We start from the raw sequence: 18,327 nt of genomic DNA on the forward strand, positions 1-18,327 counted from the left end.
AGACGGATCCTGCACCCCCCGGGGTGCTTCCAGCCTCCCCATGCCCAAGAGGGTGCCATCACGGTCTGGGGTGATGGGGGCACCCAGCTCCGGGCACCACAGAGGGGTTTGGGGCTTTCCTCTCCCTGCAAACCCCTCTGCAGCCATGGAGGGGCTGCTGGGACGGACGGTGGCTCTCCCAGTTTGGGTTTTGTGGCAGGCTCGTCCCTGCTTTGCTTGCTTTTTGGCTGACCAGAGGAATTTCGGCTGTCCGGGGTGTTAGATGGTGTTTTTGCACTGTCGGGCTGTGTTCGGTGGCTGGGTGATGAGGGTCATGAGGTTCAGGCAAGGGATGGGCAGCACCCCGTTATCCTTGCCGGGGAGCGCAGCACCCCGTTATCCTTCCTGGGGAGCGCAGCACCCCTTGCAGTCACATCGTCCCCAAAGGCGCTGGGTCCCAGCCACGCTGGTGCTGTGCACAGTCCTGGCAGTCTATCCCTGTTCCCGGGCCTGTAGGGTCCCCGCACACATGGGGTCCCCTATGTGCGTGGGGTCCCCTATGTGCATGGGGTCCCCTATGGGCATTGTGTCCCCTATGTGCACGAGGTCCCCTATGTGCATAGGGTCCCCTATGGGCATTGTGTCCCCTATGTGCATGGGGTCCCCTATGTGCAGGGAGTTCCCTACGTGCGTGGGGTCCCCTTTATGCATGGGGTCCCCTATGTGCATGGGGTCCCCTATGTGCACGGGGTCCCCTATGTGCACGGGGTCCCCTATGTGCGTAGGGTCCCCTATGTGCATGGGGTCCCCTGTGTGTGTGGGATTCCCTCTGTGCACAGGGTCCCCTTTGTGCACGGGGTCCCCGATGTGGAGGAGTCCCCTACGTGCATTGTGTCCCCTATGTGCGTAGGGTCCCCTATGTGCATGGGGTCCCCTATGTGCAGGGAGCCCCCTACGTGCGGAGGGTCCCCTACGTATGTGGGGTCCTCTATATGCAGGGAGTCCCTTACGTGCGTGGGGTCCCCTTTGTGCATGGGGTCCCCTGTGTGCATTGTGTCCCCTATGTGCATGGCATCCTCTATGTGCAGGGAGTTCCCTACGTGCGTGGGGTCCCCTTTATGCATGGGGTCCCCTATGTGTGTAGGGTCCCCTATGTGCATGGGGTCCTCTATGGGCATTGTGTCCCCTATGTGCATGGGGTCCCCTATGTGCGTAGGGTCCCCTATGTGCATGGCATCCTCTATGTGCGAGGAGTCCCCTATGTGCGTGGGACCCCCCGTATTTGTGGGACCCACAATGCCTGCAGCCTCCCACGTGTTTCAGGTCCCTTATGTGTGTGAAGTCCCTATGCCTCTAGGGTGCCCCATGGCTATGAGATCCCCTGTGCATTCGGGGTCCCCGTCAGCTGGGAGCCCCCCGCCTCCCTGATGCTGACTCTCCAGAAGCTGCTCAAAATCGGCTGGAGCCGCAATGCCGAAGCCGCTTTCCCTCCGTGGAGCCCCAAGCTGGCTCATCTGCAAGAGCACAGCTTCTCATTTCGGGGGAGCTTTTAAAAAATTTTGTAAAAAAAAAACCCCACAGAAGTAGCATAGGAGGATTAAGGTGCCCAGAAATGCCTCAGAAGAAACTCAAGTGGAGTTTTCCCCACTCGGAGCAGGGAGCCGGGTGATGCTGTGAACGATACTCTGGTTTTGCAGGGAGGTGCTACGGCGCATTCAGAATTGGCTGACGGCGCGGTACATCTCCTGGGGGCTTAGTGCTGACTTTTATAAAGTGAGAGCAAACTCTTAAATTCGTTCTATTATTTCAAACATATGGGAAATCTGTAAAATATAAGTTTCTTTCCTACCAAACAGCGTCATCTATGTGACTTTGCCTTAAGAACGAACTATAAAAAAAGCCAGCTCTTCACTTCGGTTGTTTTTGTTCAAAATCTAGGGAAAAACGTAAAAACTCTTGAAATACAGTCATCAAAACCGAGAAGGGGTTGTTCCTCAGAAGGATGCTTTCTGCCTGTGTGCAACGGGGCAGATGAAAATCAGCAGATGAAAATCAGTGAGCTGTATTTGGCTGGAATAATCTGAATTGTGGCGGACGGGTTTACTCTCCTCCTTTAATGCATTAAACGACTCCCCACGGCGCAGGTCGGGTGCGCAGCCCGTGGGAGGACCCCTCCTGGGTGCTCATCGTGAAATTTAACAAAAACCTTTTTCACCAGATTGGGCACCGAGCGTTGTCAGGGGCAGTAGAATTAAGCTGCCTTATTTAAGTTACGAATTGTCTTCTGGCAGAAAATTAATTAAAGAAATTCCCATGCGTAGAAGCAGCGGTGGGGCACCGGCGGGATGCCGGGATGCCCAGCGGCCCCCCAGGCAGTTCGCTGTGACCACTGCTGCTCTTCAGAGCTGCTTTCGCTTGTAGCAAGGAATAGTTTTTCACAGGTTACAAAACATTCACTTCTCTTTTTTTTATTTCTTTTCCTGAACTGATCCAAGCAGAAAAAAATTCTCTACCGTTTTTTCTAAAATGTTTTTACAGAGCTAAAAACCCAAAGAGTTTTTGCCGGCCGTGGAAATTTTTTGGTTTGATCGTTTCACTCAAATTTTGACTTTTGACCTCCTGCGCTACATTTTGCTAAGATTAGCTTTAAAGCTTTAAAAGAAAAATCCTCTGTCAAGCCAGCAAAGTCAAACTACTCACTTTTAGCATGTCACGACTAAATAGATCGGTCTTTAAAAAATGAGTCAAAATACTTGCTAACAGGAGGTGCTTTCCAGCAAATGTTTGATTGCAATCTCTGCCCATTTTCTAATGAAAAACCTACATTTTGGTTTAAAACAAACTGATTTATAGATCTGAACAACCGGCACCGTGCTGGCCGGGTTTGGATATCCCCGCGGCCAGACACGCCGCAGCCCTTGCTGGGCACACGTGTCCTGCGGGATGGGAGCAAGGGCGGAGGATGCTGCGCCTGGTGGGGCATCTCGGAGCCGAATAACGTTGCGGCTCTGATCGGGAGGGTGATCCTGGTGCGAAAGACCTGCTGGGTTTGTGCGTGCTCAGCGAAAGGAGAGTTTTCTAGCTAGCCTGGAGCTGCTCTCGCAATCAGACACCCGTGCGTGAGCGGTGAGGTCTCCTAATTTTGCCTTGCCAACAATTAGTCTTTCTTAATAATTAACGCCACTGTGTTTTCTCTTTGCTCATCCAATTACCTCTAGTTATTAAAGTCACTTCTTGGCTCTGACGTGGGAGCTTCTTCCCTCGCAGTCGGGGGTTTTTTTAATTATTTTCAGCGAGGTTTGGGGGGGGGGAATTAAGGCCGCTGCGGGGTCGGTACCTGCCCCAGTGCCGAGCGGCGCCACCGGCTGCGGGCACGAGGCACACGGGGACCCGAGCGGCCACCACGCTCAGGAGAGTTGCAATTCAGCAAATATGAGAAGAAGAAAAGGCCCTCCAGGCTTGTAAAACCCATTCTGCTCTTCCGTCTCCTCTGGAAATACCGTTCTGGTGTTGCTGTAAATGTGCTTCTTCATTTCTGTAGCGAGGTCGTGGCCGCACAGCTCATTCCCCGACCTGCCCTCAAAGGGCTGTGCTGGGAGAGGTGAGACAAAGCTGTCCCCAGAGCCCTTTCATGTCCCCCCACGGCTGCCGAAGGATGGGAGGTGACTTGGGGTGACTCGGGGTTGGGGCCGTGACGCTGGGCACCAGCAGCGTTATTTTGGGTGGGCAGCAGCTCCGTCACCACTGCTCTGAGCTGTATTGAAACACGGCTTTGGGGAGGAGACGGAGGAAGATGCTTCACCAAACTGCAGCACATCCCCGTGATGCCCCAACCAACACCACCCCATGTCCTCCCGGGGGACCTGCTGAGCAGACACCACAGACAACACACTACCCTCGTGTTAAATCAGTCCGCTCGGCAGAAAACACTTACATCGGATTAATTTTATGGTGTAAGACATTGTCAGCTGATGAGTCCCAGCTTTGAAAAGCTTTTTCAGGGTTCACGCGCTGCAGCTGATTTCAGAAAATAAATCTAAACCTTGTAAAAAAAAAGAGGAATTGAGACCCCTTCTCCGGCACAGAGATTTCTATAAAGGAGGTATGATTTCACAGCAGAGACGCGTGCGGCAGCCACAGCACATCTGGTGACGACCAGGAGCTGCGGACGTGGCCATGGACCGCGACCGTTACCGTCTGCGGTGTTTAACCCGGGGATCAACACTGGAGGAGTCCACTCTGTTTCTCCAGATCTTTGTGCAACGTGTCCTTCTTCCCTCAGTTGGTTCCTGGGAGATGGGTTCCTGTGATGAACTCCCAAATGGAGGAGGCGGCAGGGGGATGAATAGCCGCTTGCAGAAATTGTTGTCTTACCTCCCACCCGAGCATCCTTCCCCACCAGCTCTTTATGACTTTAAAGAGTAGGAGAAAAGATTTTAGCAAGGCAAGTGCAAACGCAGAAGGGACACGGGGAAGGCCGGCTCTTCTTACTGGTGCAACGTCTTGTTTCCCATCTGAACTAATGGAAAATCGGCGTAACTGAGCTGCAACCTACTGTATCCCCACCTTACCATGTTCTGCTTTGATGGGGAAGAAGGGCAGCCCGTGCCTTTGCTGTAACCGCACGTGCTCAGTGCTTTTCACTGTTGAGGTCTCCTCATCAGGACTGTTCAAGGGCCTTTGTAGTGGTCTGTGTCTTCTGTCGTTGCTCCGAAAGCTGCTAACAGGCGCCAGGCAGCGAGGCCGGCGGGCGGATGGTGCTGTGCTTTGGATCAGGAGCGGTGCGAGTGGGAAGGGGAGATCTGCCCCACTCTGAACAGCAGCAATGTTTCAGCTGAAGTGTTCAAAACAGCTCAGCATGGAGCTCGTTCTGCTCCGGTGTCACGTTAAAATGTGCACGTAGAACTGCCTATCCCTAATAAGAAGCTTTCTGCTTCTTAAATAAGCTAAACCATAGCTAATTTTAGAAATATCACTGAAAAGCTATTCTTCATCTCATTTCGTGGGCAAGAATAGTAAAAGCTCAGAGCTCCAAACATGTGTTTAACTAAGCCCAGCGCCGCTCTCGATGGGAAAACCACACAGCCCATAGCCCTGCTGCAGGACGGGAACGCCTGTACCACACCAGTTTGTGCTGGGGAGGGGGGGTTACATTCCCAGAGTCCCGCTGTACGCAGTAAACCTACGCCTGGTAAGCATCAGGAATTCGGGTTTTCATTCATTCTTAGAGGCAAACCTGCGTGCCTCTTGGGTTTTATTTGCATGAGCAAATCTTTGTGGGAAAGACAGATGTGAAGTGGCGTCTCCATCAGTCTGCTTTCCTCTCCCCTTGGCGGGTTTCCTCCTCGGAGCAGGGATGCAAAATGCAGGACTTGCCCAGGGCTCTCAGGCTGCCGTGGACGCAGCTTGGAGCGGCAGGGAGAGGTCCAGGACGGGTCCTCCAGAGCCGTCGGCTGCGGCTGCGCCACCTCCACCAAACACGACTGGCGGTTCGCGCTCGCTCGGCCTGAGCAAAATCACTACCAAAGTGGAAGGCACCAGTGAATCAAGTCCAGAGATCGTAAATGACTTGTCAGAAGTCAGGCAGCAACTCATCTGGACGCGTCCTGGTGGGACACAAGAGGTCTGGCCAGCAACACTTGGCTCCAAACCCCTGCAGAGCTGTCTTACCCGGTCTGTTCTCATTCTCTCCCCGTTTTGGTCGGTCCTGTTTCTCTTTCTGGATTCATCTGGGACGAATCCTAACATTCCGCCACCGAGGCGAAGTCAGTTTGGGTTTAAAGGCAACCATGGGCGAAACCGGGCATGTTGGGAGCAGCTTGAGACGCTCGAGGCGAGGAGGCTGGCGGGAGGCGGCAGCGTGCGCGTGTGTGTGTGTGTGTGTGTTTCCCGTACATCTCTGCAGCTCTTAGGAACAGGTTCCCCCCTCTCTGCTCCAACACGCAGAAGTGTTCACAAAAAAAGCCCCTTTTACAGCTCCAGTGGCCTCGGCCGTGCACAGCCGGGAGTAGCTGCAAGAGGAGACGGATTTTTCTTTGCTAAAAGGGTTTGTGGCATCCCCAGCACTGCCTCAGCTCCCTCCGGTCCTTCTCCCAGCGCTGGAGCTGGGACCGAGGGGGATTTGAGCCCGAGGGCTCGCTGCCGGCCACGTCGCGTTCTCAAAGGCACTGCTCTCAGCGCGGCTCTCCCTCCTTGAGAGCCCCGGGTTAGGAAAGCCCGAGCGCGGCTTTCGGGGTGAATGTTGCAGGATGTGAAAGTCCAGATTTAGACCCTGTGGTGGCACAAGGCAGAAAACAAGAGCGGTGCATTGGGGTAACAACAAACGCTGGTAGCATTCATCCTGGAATGAAAGATACTGGAAGTGAACGAAAATAATTTCTTCTGAATTTTGAAAGCGTCACGTTGATTTGGGCGGTTTTCCACCTACCCGTGCAATCAGCTTCGGCTGCTCTCACTGCTTGGTTTATGGATTTTTCTTGCAGGATGCTGTAGTGTTTATTTAAGCAGGCAAGGGCATTTTCTGCCTTGCCCTTGAGAGTCGTTGGGGGTTTTTGGTAATTCCCAGCCTCGCCTGCAAGGACGGGACCGCAAAGGGCATCGACCCTCCTCGCTCACGGAGCCCGACGACTTCTGAGCCCTCTCCCTCTGAGCCCTCTCCCTCCTTGTGTCTTGCAGTCCAACAAAGTTCCCGTCGTGCAGCCGTCCCACGGAGTCCACCCGCTCACCCCGCTCATCCCTTACAGCAACGACCATTTCAGCCACGGCTCCCACTCGCCCCACTTGCCCGCCGACATCAACCAGAAACAAGGTAATGGCACCGCCGGGGATCTGCGTGGCGGGAGGGGGACGGTGCCGGAGACCACTGGGATGAAGGCTGTCACCTTCCTGGACAATGGGAAAAGTCAACGGCTTTGGTCAATGGGGGCGTTGCTGAGCGGTGGGAGTTTATGTAGCTTATTGGCAATGCTTTGTAATCCTGATAGAGAGGAGTTTGATATCGAAAGTGCCAACTCTGCTGATCAAGCGTGCTCAGTTCTCTGTGCAAGCTGTCCTGTAGCTTGAGGCCAGCCCGCGAGATGATGCCCAAGAGTCAACCAGAAAATGGAAAGTAATCTTTCCTTTGACTCATACCCAAACTGTTGTCAGGTTGTCATTTTGAGAAAATAAATGCTTGAAACAGGAAATATTTTGACTAAACAAGATCGGCGTCTGATAGCTAACTGGATTGGTTTATGTGTGTGTCCGTAGCCACACGTTATGTGGTTGTCACACAGTTTGGCTCTTTGGGTTCTTGTGTGAGTCCAGGACACGTCAATTAGCTCGTGAGGCTACGGAGGAAAGTACAGTAGGTAGAGGTTAAACTCTGAGCTGTAAAATATAGGTATGTGCACAGGAATTCACCCCAGCCCAGCATGCTTGAGGGTTACTGGCAAGCTGAGTGTAAAATCAAACTTTTCTCAACTTTACGTTAGTGCAACAGAATCTTTCAGCATCTGCTCAGATTACCCGGGCCTTTGCACAAACCTGGTCTTGATTTCAGGGGAAAGTGAGCAAACTGTCGGTTTTGTGTCACAGGAAGGGATTTGGGGTTCACCAGAGCTCAGAGTTCAGTGCGAAAACGGAGGCACAAAACCAACTGTGGTGATTTGGGTGAAGGCCTCCACCCAAGAGCGATCCAAACTGTCCCAGAGACGTCAGCTTTGCCATGTTAACATTATTGCTAAAATGATGGAGTATCGAGGATGCTCTTGGCTGGAGGACACGCTGAATTATCCCTGGTCTGAATCCAGAGGCCCCGTTCTGGACTCAGCAGGGATGCTGATGGGGAGGATTTCAGTCCGGTGTAAGAGATACCCGGGCAGATCCTGTTTTTCCTCCAGCCAGCACATCGCTTGTCAGCCACCAGAGCGTAATAAACTCAGCAGAAAAAGATGAAGAGTTAACAAAATAAACCTGTTAAAAGCTCAGCTAATGGCAGATTTCCGAATCTCAAGAGGAAGCGTGCGGATTTCTCAGTCCTCCCGGGAGGGTGACCCCAGGCACCTTCCTTCACACTGCCTTTGCAGATGCCTTGGGGAGCACAAAGCCCCTCTCCGTGAGCTCCATCCCGGGGCTCGCCGTGTGCCTGGAAAGCCTTAAGCAATACGAGAGCAGCTCACCCGAGGGATGAGCTGGTTATATCCCTCCGTGGAGGCTCTGATCAGCACTGGAGTAGTCCCTAAGTGTTCGTCTCTGCGGTGGGTCAGTTATTCGGGGAAGCTGTCCTCTGGCTGCACCCCCCGTGCAGGCACTTCCCAGTCTCCCCTTTCCCATTTAACCAGTACGTTTACGTCGGAGGCGGAGGGAGTCTGTCCATCCCGGAGACCCCCCAGGTCCTATTTCTGGAGAGGTTCAGACCATCATCCTGAGCCCGAACCTGCTCCCGTGGTGCAGCCGTGATCAGCTTTGCACGGCCCATCCCCACGCTGCCGGGACGAGGGTGTCCTTCCCCGTTCATTCTGGATGTGTCCCATCTCTGGTTTCATGGCTGAAATATCTCCCATTATCGCCTGATGTAACCGCCTGAGAGTCACCGTCGTGCTCATTCTCACAGCATCCCTTTAAAGTGTTTCCCGGTAGCCCAAGGACACGCAGACAAGGAAATATAAGCAGGATCTTCTGAGTCAGTGGCTGGTGCCCCAACCACTGGGCCAGCGAGAATAACTTGTGCTCTGGCTTACACAACATGTGTTGTTGGAGGTCCAAATCTCGGGAACTCCTGGCAGCTGCCCGATGCAGATGCCGGTTTTATTTCACCTTCAGGGGACTGCTGCGTCCCACTTGAGCGCAGCTGTAGGCAAATCTCATACTAAGTTATATATTCCTTTCAGTTCAGTTGTATATTTATTTTGGGTAACTCGTAAGAAGGTGCTTGGGATCTGCTGGTGTCGTTCCTAATTAATCATTTATCATTGGTATGCCTAGGAGAATAATCCAGACTTGGGAGTTTGCAAACCGCTTGCAGCTAATCGCCAATTTATTCGATGTATTTATTGCCCAGGACAGCTGTTGGACAATCTCTGTACACAATTATTTGTCTGAGGCTCGTTAGCAGTCAGCGCTACACGATGCTGTGGCAGAGCTCGGCCCCAGTTTCCCCTTCTCCCCCCGGTTTTCCAGTGCGGGGCTCAGCCAGAGGCGGCTTTTGCCAGCAGCACTGTGGTTGTCTGAGTCCCACCCGCAGCCCCGGGGCTCCGCGGGCTTTTTTTTTCAAGTCCCGATGGAAACGGGGAGATGCCGCGGCTGTCTCCTCTGGCCATGCCGCCCGTGCCAGCGGCTTTGAAGATCACGCAGGGATTCCCCATGCGAAGGGTGAATTCCCAGCTGGCACCATACCCACCTCCGCCGTTCCTCGGCACCCACGGAGCCCGCGAAACAATTGCTTTGAACGGGGACTCAAGTGGTTTAAGATGGAGATAGAAGTGCTGCCCGCCGGAGCATCCCCGCTGGCCGCTCCTGAGGAGTCCCGGGGGGAGACTGATGGGAAGGGGGTGTAGGAACGGCTTTTGACCATCAGTTGTGCACCTGAACAGGCGCTTTGGGAAGGGCTGAGGGATGTCCAGAGTCCATCAAATCCTTCCCAAAGCAAGTCGCTGCTTGGCCGCAGGGTGGCACGGAGCAGGGACGGTGCTTGTGCAGCAGCAAACTGCCTTCCCCACCCCCGTTACACGAGCGGTTGGGATTCCGCAGCAACGTGGACGAGCCACCACATCCCCACAGAGAGAACCACAGCGATAAAAAAAAAAAAAAGGCAATTAAAATATCCTGCCACTTGCAGACAGCTGTTTCACAGATATTCCCTGCTGCCCACAAGTGCCCGTAGATGCGGCAGCCGGGGGGGGGCGGGAGCAGGGCAGGGCAGCCGGGGAGCGCGGTGCCGGCCCCAACTCATCTCCTTCTCCCTTCTCTTCTCGCAGGAGTGCACCGTCCTTCCCAGACCTCAGACATCCCCGGTTTCTACCCTCTCCCTCCCGGTGGAGTCGGACAGATCACGCCATCGATGGGATGGTGAGTGTGGAGGGCTCGGCCCCGCGCAGCCCCCAGCCCACCCGCCGCGCCATACCGGGGACGGTTTAGTGAGCAAACCGCGTGCAGCCGTTCTCCGGAACCTCCACGGTGCTTTCACCCCAGCTTCATCCCTTCTGCCTGCTGTGTGATGGGGAGGAGGATTTAGCCCTGTTTTAGCGATGGGGAGCAGATCCACGGAGAGGCTGAAGGTTTTGTCCCAGCTGGGACATCCCTGGAGCGGGATTGCAACCTGCCCCGTTCAAAACCATCTCCTGCCTCACATCTAGCTGCCTGTGCGGCTTAGGAAACCCAGGGAGAGCTTCCTACCCACCTCTCCTAATTGAAAGAAAAGCCTCTCTCTTTGAGTAGGAGGTAATTTTCTCCCTCATTGGGGTTTGCAGAGCAAACACTGCTTTCCCTGAGCGTGCCGCTGGTGCGGTGTAATCTAATGGGATGCTCCATCCGCCAGGCCATGGTGCTCCTCGGGATCTGACGCGCAGGGAAAAAAATACACAGTGGCAGAGACCTGCCCAGCGAACGACCCCGGTACCCGCAGCATGGCTGTGGCACAGCTGGCTCGGCGGCACCCGCTGCCCCGGGGGGGACGGGGAAAGAGGGACCGTGAGCTGGAGCCCTCCCAAAAAGTCCCTCCTGCATGAGCCAGCCCCGCAAAAGCGGAGCCTGTTGGGAAACCTGCCCCAGGGCCAGGAGTTAAAAAGACACCGGTATGTGCTCTGTGGTCATTGCCGCTGGCTTTTGTCACCGTGATCGTCAGCACACCGAGGGAGCGGGTCTGGCAGGCAGCGCTGCGTGGGCATCGTCACTCTTCAGATTAATTTTTAATCCCGGTCGGTGACGCAGGGACCTTGCAGAGGCTGGCGGGGAGGCTGCAGGCGGCGGGTCGGGGTGGCCGGGACAGGGGGAGAGCGCGGGGAGGGCGATCCTGGGGGCAGACGGCCAAATTCTCCCCGGTGCCGGCTGCTAAAACCCCCGCAAAGCCCGGCAGAGACCTCCAGGTACAAGAAGACATTGCAAAAAATGGGAGAGCGAAGCGTATTAAAGCACAAAGTAAAATGGTAGCTTTTTGTTTTGTTTATGAATTTCATGTTCCACATATTTAACCACAAGGAAGCAGGGGCTGAGGCCTTTGATACAGAGTTTGGCTTCAAAGAGATTACATTTTGCCTTCTGTGCTAAATTTGCTACTCTTGGGCGATGATTTAACTCCCCGTATGATATGATTCATCCTCAGGAAAAACAAGTACTGGGGTGACTGTGCTATAACATGAAAGAAATAGTGGGGGGTGAGAAAGGAGCCTGTTTGCCAAGTGCGAGGTCCGCTCTAGGGGTGGGATGCTGTTAAGGGCAGCCCGAAGCGCGCGGAGGGGAGAGAAGTCTGGTTTGCGCAGAGGTTTTGTCGGTCGGTTGGTGGCGGAGGGAGTTGTGTTGCTGAGAGCTGCCCCAGCATCTGCGGGGTTTGGCATCCTCAAGCCACCTCGTCAGACGCCTTCATTAGTGACTAATAGAGCAGCTACAGTAAAGCTACAAAGAGCCTGATGGAGCAGAGAGCAGCCCCTCGAAGCGCGGGTGTCTAATAGAGCCTTTGGTCCTCCAAAATTTATGGAGAGAACCCCAAAACCTCTCCTGAAGCGCCCCATCCTCAGCCGAGGCTCAGCACAGCGGTGCGGGTGGGTGCAGAATCGGCAGCGATGACCCCGTGCAGGAGGCAGGAGGCAGCGGGGGCTGCGTGCCGGGGATGCTCATGCCGGGGATGCTCGTGCCGGGGATGCTCGTGCCGGGGATGCTCACACTGGTGCCGCTGAGCCGGAGCGGCCACGTGCGGGCAGCAGCCTTTCCTCCACGAGCCGGCAGGCGGAGAGTCCAGTTGAGTGAGTTTTGCTAACAACACCCTGCCGCCAAACACCAGCCGGCAGCCACAGAAACGCCTCACGCCCCCGCGGCCCCTCGGCGGCTGTCCCGTGCATTTTTTTCCCCACCGCCCTCCCATCACCGGGCGATACGGGCTGGAACTCTGCATTCCCGAGCAGCCGGGATTGATTCTGCAACGGCATTAATTGGCACGTCAGAATCACTTCGGATGAAGCCACGGTTCCCGGTTCCTTCTCTGCCCCAGTATCAGCCTCTGCAGTAACGCGTGTCCCTTCTGGATTAGGTCCGAGTGTTTTCTCGGCCCTGGGGCAGCTGCCTTCGACTTCAAAGGTTGTTTCGGTTTCCCGATGCGCGGTAGCACTTGGCTGTTTGTTGGTGTGTTTATACCCGCCGACATCTAAGGGTGGGAGAGGGCTGCTGCCTGGCAGGGTGTAAACAGAGCCCCGCCGCCTCGCCTGCCTTTCCGACAGACAGATCCTGCAGATTTCGGTCAAGCCAAGACACAGCAGCTCCCGGAGCGGCAGAAACAGAAACCTCTTTCCTCCCCGGCACAGCTCCAGGGCCCGACTCCCGCAGCGCTGTCGTTATTCCTCTTTGGGGCAGAAACTTGTCTTTAGCCCTGAAAAATCCCTGGCATCCGGGAGCTCGGTCCTTCGCGGGGCACCGCACCTTAATGATGATGGGCGTTTTTCGCTTATTAGAGCTGAAAATAGCCGGTGCTGGCGTTAGGCACAGCTCCGCGCAGCCTGGCCGGAGGAGCACGAGCATCTGCGGGGCTTTAAGCACCCGGTCGCATCCTCCTCAGGCATTTCGGTTTCCATGCGCAGTTTTAGGCTGGCAGCATCTTTTGGCAGGTTTTGCAGAACAAGCCGAGGTATTTTTGAGCTATCGCCATATGAAACCCGGGGTGGTGGGGGGGTTTCCCTTGCTGGGAACAACGAGGAACTTCCTGCATAGTTATTTTACTATCTCAAAAATCATTTCCAGCTCCAGGTCTGGTATGTGCCCGCTCCCCGCTATGAAACAACTTTCAAGAGAAACGTAGGACCGAGCTTTCGGCTCGTTTAAAAATGACGGGCATCCTTTTAGGGATGCGCTGGGGAAACCAGAGCATTTCTGAAGCGTGTACAAGGGCAGAGTAGGTGCGTTCTCTCCGGACTCCAGGAGATTCCCATGCTTGGGCATCCTCCACGGCTGCGCAGCCTCTTGTACACCTCACAGAGAGATACTCTGACCAGGCTTTAGTTTTTTGGACAAACTCTGCTCTTTTAAGCAACTTTGTCTGTGCAATAGCAACGTCTCCTCGTTTTTCAGCACCCCTCCGCATTTTGCGTTTTACCAGGATGAACTCAAAGCCGCAGTGTTACTCAACACCGGGGACGGAGGGGGGTGGTCAGAGCTGGATCCAACCTTTCCAGGGAGACCCAGCTTCTCCCAAAATCAAGTCCGAGTCCCTCACTGCCCCTTGAGCCCAGGGGACACGCCGAGCATCCCATCAGGCAGAGACGCTCTGGGGCATCGGTGCTCTGAGTCCCCTTAGCAAAGGGTATCTTTAGGAAACACCACGTAGCTGTGGATACTTTATAGACTCTTTCTTCCCGATCCCAGGCAGAGCCAGTCTGTCTATCCGCTCCCGTCATGTGGATTTAGACAGCCGTATTCGTCAGCGCTTTCTGCTGGGGCTTCTTTCTCCAGGTGAGTATGAGCTGTGTGAGACAGGGCAGCGGCTCGGCTGGTCTCGCAGCTTGCAGCGTGTGCGGTAGGAGCTTGCAGCAGACCGCGGCCACCCCGGGACGGCCACGCGCCTTCCCCGGGGGCAGCCGTGGGAAGAGAAGGCGCTTTGAGGCAATGTCTGGTCCAAAGGGCGGTCAGGGGAATATCCAGCATCCCGGCAGGATGCGCAACGACTGGGAGAACTGCAGAACTCAAAGCCAAAAACCTCTGCCTTCAGCGCAGCGTTGGGAAGAGGGGGTGAGATCCCTTGCTCGGGATTTTGCTCCTTGTCACTAACCTTAATCCTGAATATACCCCTGCGGCCACCACCGCTGAGTTTTGCTCTGCAGGGACCGATCCGTTGTGCTCGGTCTCAGCCCTAAAAGCAGGACAGACAGCGGGACAGCAGGACTTGCTGTCCCCCCCTCGGCACAGCGTAGCCCTCTGAGACGTAAGCGCATGACACAGCCCCGAACCATTCCTACTGCGAGTTTATGGTCACCCAGCACCGAATTTTGCCCTCTGTAAATACACCCAGAGCCCAGTGATGTCCCAGTGAGCAAAACACATCCCCCGCGGCTGGAAACGGCAGAGCGCAGCCCCTCTGGTCGTGCTGGCGGGCAAAGCCCCCGTGGCTCCAGCGAGGACGGCAGCGCCGTGGGGACGCCTGTGCACGCCGCGTGTGCTCGCTCACCAGCTTTCGCTTCTGCTTCGCCTTGTCCTAAAGAGCCATTAGCGGAGGTTTCCCACAGGAAAACCATGCAAACCCTTAGCCGTGCAAAAGCCTCGAGCCGTGCAAGCCTCGAGCCGTGCAGCCCTCCGTCCCTGCAAACCCTCAGCCCCGCAGCAGAGGCGAGGGAGAGCTGCCAGCCCTCCCTGCTCGCCGAGGCATCGCTGTGCCCGGCCTCCAAGGCGAGAGAATAGCTAACGGTTCCCCGCCGAGGCCCGGCAGCCTCGCCGAGCCCGGCGCGGGAGCCGCCGCTCGCAGGATTTTGGGGCGGTTTTTGCAGCGCCGCTGCAGCCGAGAAAGTACACCTGGTCAGATAAGGATCAGACTCTGCTGTTTGATTAAATTAAACGGCTTTTCTTTTCGTGCCAGCATATCTAATGAACAGTTCATCTCCCATGGGCAATTCTGCCATCTCAAGCTGCAGTCATAAAGTGGCAAGCTTGGCAAAGCCGACTGCGCTGGCTTTACCCTCTGAAACTCTCGAGAGAGCTAATGAAGCCTGAAAGCTAGCGAGACCTCTCGTGATCTCAGTCCTGTGTTGGTGGAGAGCATTGCTTAGGCGAGGTGCACCTCCTAGAGTTGCAGTTCGGTTCATGTTCAGACTGATGCTATTTCTGTTAAAGGAAAGGCGCGGGGTGGTCCTAATCTCTCCCGTCCAAACCCTTGGGTTGAGTTTGTTGTTCCTTTTTGCAGTGCTAATGAGATTTTGCAGCAAGAGAGAGCTGAGGAGCTGAAACCGCTGGTTGAAAGCAGCCTTGATCTCGGTCAGGCTGGTTTCCTCGCCGCTGTGCGGTACCTGGACCCGGCAGCTCGGCCGGCAGTGCCCGCTGCCGATGCAGCGGAGGCGACCCAGGGGTGGTGGGTGCTGCCTGCCCCCCGCCAGCCTGGCGGCATCTTTGGGTTTGCTTTCCATGTCCTCCGCTTACCGTCTGCTTCTGCCACGTCAGAGTGCCATCTCGTGAGCCGCACCGCTCCGGCTGCCTCCCCAGCATCCCCAGCATCCCCAGCATCCCCGGAGCAGCCCTCCCGGCACGGCTCATCCGCTCTCTGTTGCAGGTTCACTCACCCGCTGATGCTGGGCTCCGGCATGCACACCACCGGCATCCCGCACCCCGCCATCGTGCCCCACTCCGGCAAGCAAGAGATGGAGCACTATGACCGAAACATGTAAGTTGGAAGTGCCGGCAGAACCCCTCAACGGCTTTACCACCTTAATCCCCGTTTCATTTCTCCCTATTAATGCTTGCGTGGGGGGCGCGGGGATGGATGAACACCGAGCTCTGCCTGCATCAGGCAGCGGTGCGCAGATCTCAGGCCCCCGACTCGCTTGTGCCATCGGGTGGGTTTGGTGTGAAGTCTTCTGCTGAGCTTGGTGCCACCAGGCAGGCGAGCTGGAGGGCGGCCCCGATGCTGACAGCTCCTCTTTCCGTCCCACCAAGGAAACCTCAACCAGAACCAAAGAGAGAGAAGGAAGCCAAGAAGCCCACTATCAAGAAGCCCCTGAACGCTTTCATGTTGTATATGAAAGAAATGCGGGCGAAAGTCATCGCCGAGTGCACCCTGAAGGAGAGCGCCGCCATCAACCAGATCTTGGGAAGGAGGGTAAGATCACACGGGGCTCAGCGCCGCCGTCCCAGTGCAGCATCCCCGTCCCTTGCAGCTGCTCTTAAGCACGTAACAAGCATCTGCTTTTCAAATCCCTTAAACACGCAGAGTCAGATGTGTCCCGGAGCGGGGTGGCCGCGGTGGGATGGGCTGGGAGGGGACAGCGGGGCCACGTCTCACCACCACGCTTGTCCTTGCAGTGGCACGCGCTGTCCCGGGAGGAGCAGGCCAAGTACTACGAACTGGCTCGCAAGGAACGGCAGCTCCACATGCAGCTCTACCCCGGCTGGTCTGCCAGAGACAACTACGTGAGTGGCTGCTGCGGCTCGGACCCCTCCCCATGGCATGGCCAGAAACCACCCGGGGGGTGGGGGGGAGGGCGCTGACAACTGGTGTTTGCCAAACATCCAGCCTGACCCTGGTAATGCCGTTCCCGACGGCATGATAGCTCTAGAAATCCACATTTCAGGAGTATTTTGAACATCCTCTTGGCTCACTGCCTGGCTATAGCATTCATGTCATAGCTCCCCAGATGCCAAACCGTTCGTTCACTTCTTGTCCCAGTAAATACAATTAGAAAGGAAGAGGAACTTTTAAGTGATGTCGATGATCTTTGGAAATACAATTTTATGGAAACCCACTGCTTTGTGCATCTCAGGCAGCAGCTGAGACGTCTGCCCAGCGGGAACAGAGCGTGGGGCAGAGATGGGGATGACCTGGGGGGGGCTGAACGGGTACCCGCAGCCTGCTCAGCTCCGTTCGCTCGGCGGTAGCACCTCCTTTATCCGCTTTATATCACGGGGCTGGGTACCGCGGGCTCTGTAGCCGTGGGTACGTGATGCTGAGCCCGGGCACATGCTGTAGGTTTGAGGGGTTTTGCCGTATTGTGGGCTGTCACGTCCGTGCTGTGGGTTTAAAACTAGCACAGGGCATCTGCCCTCGCCGCGCTCACGGGAACATAGTAATAATGGGAAATCACAGAATCATAAAACGGTTTAGGTTGGAAGGGAGCTTGAAGATCATCCAGTTCCAACCCCCTGCCCTGGGCGGGGACACCTCCCACTAGACTTTTTAAAAGGCAAAATGGGAAAGTGTAAGCTGCTGTGTATGAATTGTAGCACTGCTCAGGTCTGAATTTGGACTCTCCATGGGGTTGCATCCCAAGCAGTGGCCCCGTGTATTGCAGGGCATGTAAGTGGCACTCCCAGGATGACAGTCACAGAGTTTCTGTCTGTCCCTCATGGCTTTGATCCCACCCCGATCTGTCATTATTAGAGGACCCAGACCAAATCAAGCGCACCACGTTCAAAGTATTCAAGTGCAATTTGAGCAAACGCAGACAACAGCACTACTCGCTCTGTGAGCCTGCAAGCTCAGCCCAGCTCTTGGCTGAGCCTGTTTCCCAGCCAAGGTTGCTGTTAGGGGCAAAAAAAAATCCCTTCCAGAGTGGAAAAGGCAAAAAAAAATCCCCCCAAGCAGGCAGTGGCTGCTGAGCGGAGCAGCTGAGCCACACAGCAAATAGCGATGGTTCTCAGCAATAAAAATGAACTAGTGCAGAGGGCCCTGAAACACGCTGAGCGTTGGGATCGTGCGTTCCTGTAGCCAGAAGAGCTTTCCCGGTGTACAAGGGAAAGAAGGGAAGCTCCAGCCTTGACCTTCCCTGGTTTGGGCTGTAGTGAGGTACGCTGCCGCGGCAGTCGATGCCAAAGCGATCCCCGAGGCGTGAGTAGAGAAAAACCTGCGCTTTGGATTTTATGGAGAGCTGACTTGACCGTACATCTAAAAAGCTCGTTTTGGAGGGGGCTGCAGTGGAGTGGCCACGTTGGCAGGGCCGGGCTGCCCGGGGTCCCCCCGGCTCCCTGGGGGACGTGCAGCGGCAGCTCCTGGGCTGGCCGGAGGGACAGAGCTGCTTCACAGCTTGCGGTGGTAGGGCCGACACTTGGGAAGCCTCCAGGGTACTCCGCGGAACATTTAAAGGTTACGCTTAAAAGAAAAAAAAATATTTACTCTTAGCTATATTAATCACTTCAGCGGCACCGTGTTAAACGCGGTTGCAAAGGTGCCACACTCCAGGTCTTTTCTAGTGGCTTTCTCGACTGTTTTGATCTTACATGCCTAACGAGGTCGTTAGACACCTGAAGCAAAGCACACGCCGGTCTTCAGCTGTCCATCCCTCCGCACAAGGGCTCTGCCCTTTGAGCTGAGCCTCCATCATTTCCCTCGCGGCCGCTTGCTTTCCCCTGGGAGCCGCACAGCGAGCACCCAGCCCAGCCCACCCTGAGCACCGCTCCTTCCAGAAAGCCCAAACTCCACCCAGGGCTGAGAAAACCCCCTTAAACAAGCCAAAAAAAATTAGAAAACCC

General features: G+C 55.5%; 1 protein-coding gene across 1 annotated transcript in view; it reads left to right on the forward strand.

Moving 5' to 3' along the window:
* TCF7 (transcription factor 7 (T-cell specific, HMG-box)) overlaps positions 1 to 18,327 on the forward strand; it is a 28,190-nt gene that overhangs the window by 932 nt on the left and 8,931 nt on the right. Inside the window, exons 2-7 of the mRNA XM_009891376.1 lie at positions 6,655 to 6,787; positions 9,936 to 10,026; positions 13,525 to 13,611; positions 15,416 to 15,526; positions 15,799 to 15,961; positions 16,165 to 16,272. Coding sequence (XP_009889678.1) covers positions 6,655 to 6,787; positions 9,936 to 10,026; positions 13,525 to 13,611; positions 15,416 to 15,526; positions 15,799 to 15,961; positions 16,165 to 16,272 — 693 coding nt within the window. The remainder of the gene's footprint in view (positions 1 to 6,654; positions 6,788 to 9,935; positions 10,027 to 13,524; positions 13,612 to 15,415; positions 15,527 to 15,798; positions 15,962 to 16,164; positions 16,273 to 18,327) is intronic.

The sequence above is a fragment of the Charadrius vociferus genome, unplaced genomic scaffold (genome assembly GCF_000708025.1).
Source record: "Charadrius vociferus isolate BGI_N301 unplaced genomic scaffold, ASM70802v2 scaffold370, whole genome shotgun sequence".
Lineage (NCBI taxonomy): Eukaryota > Metazoa > Chordata > Aves > Charadriiformes > Charadriidae > Charadrius > Charadrius vociferus.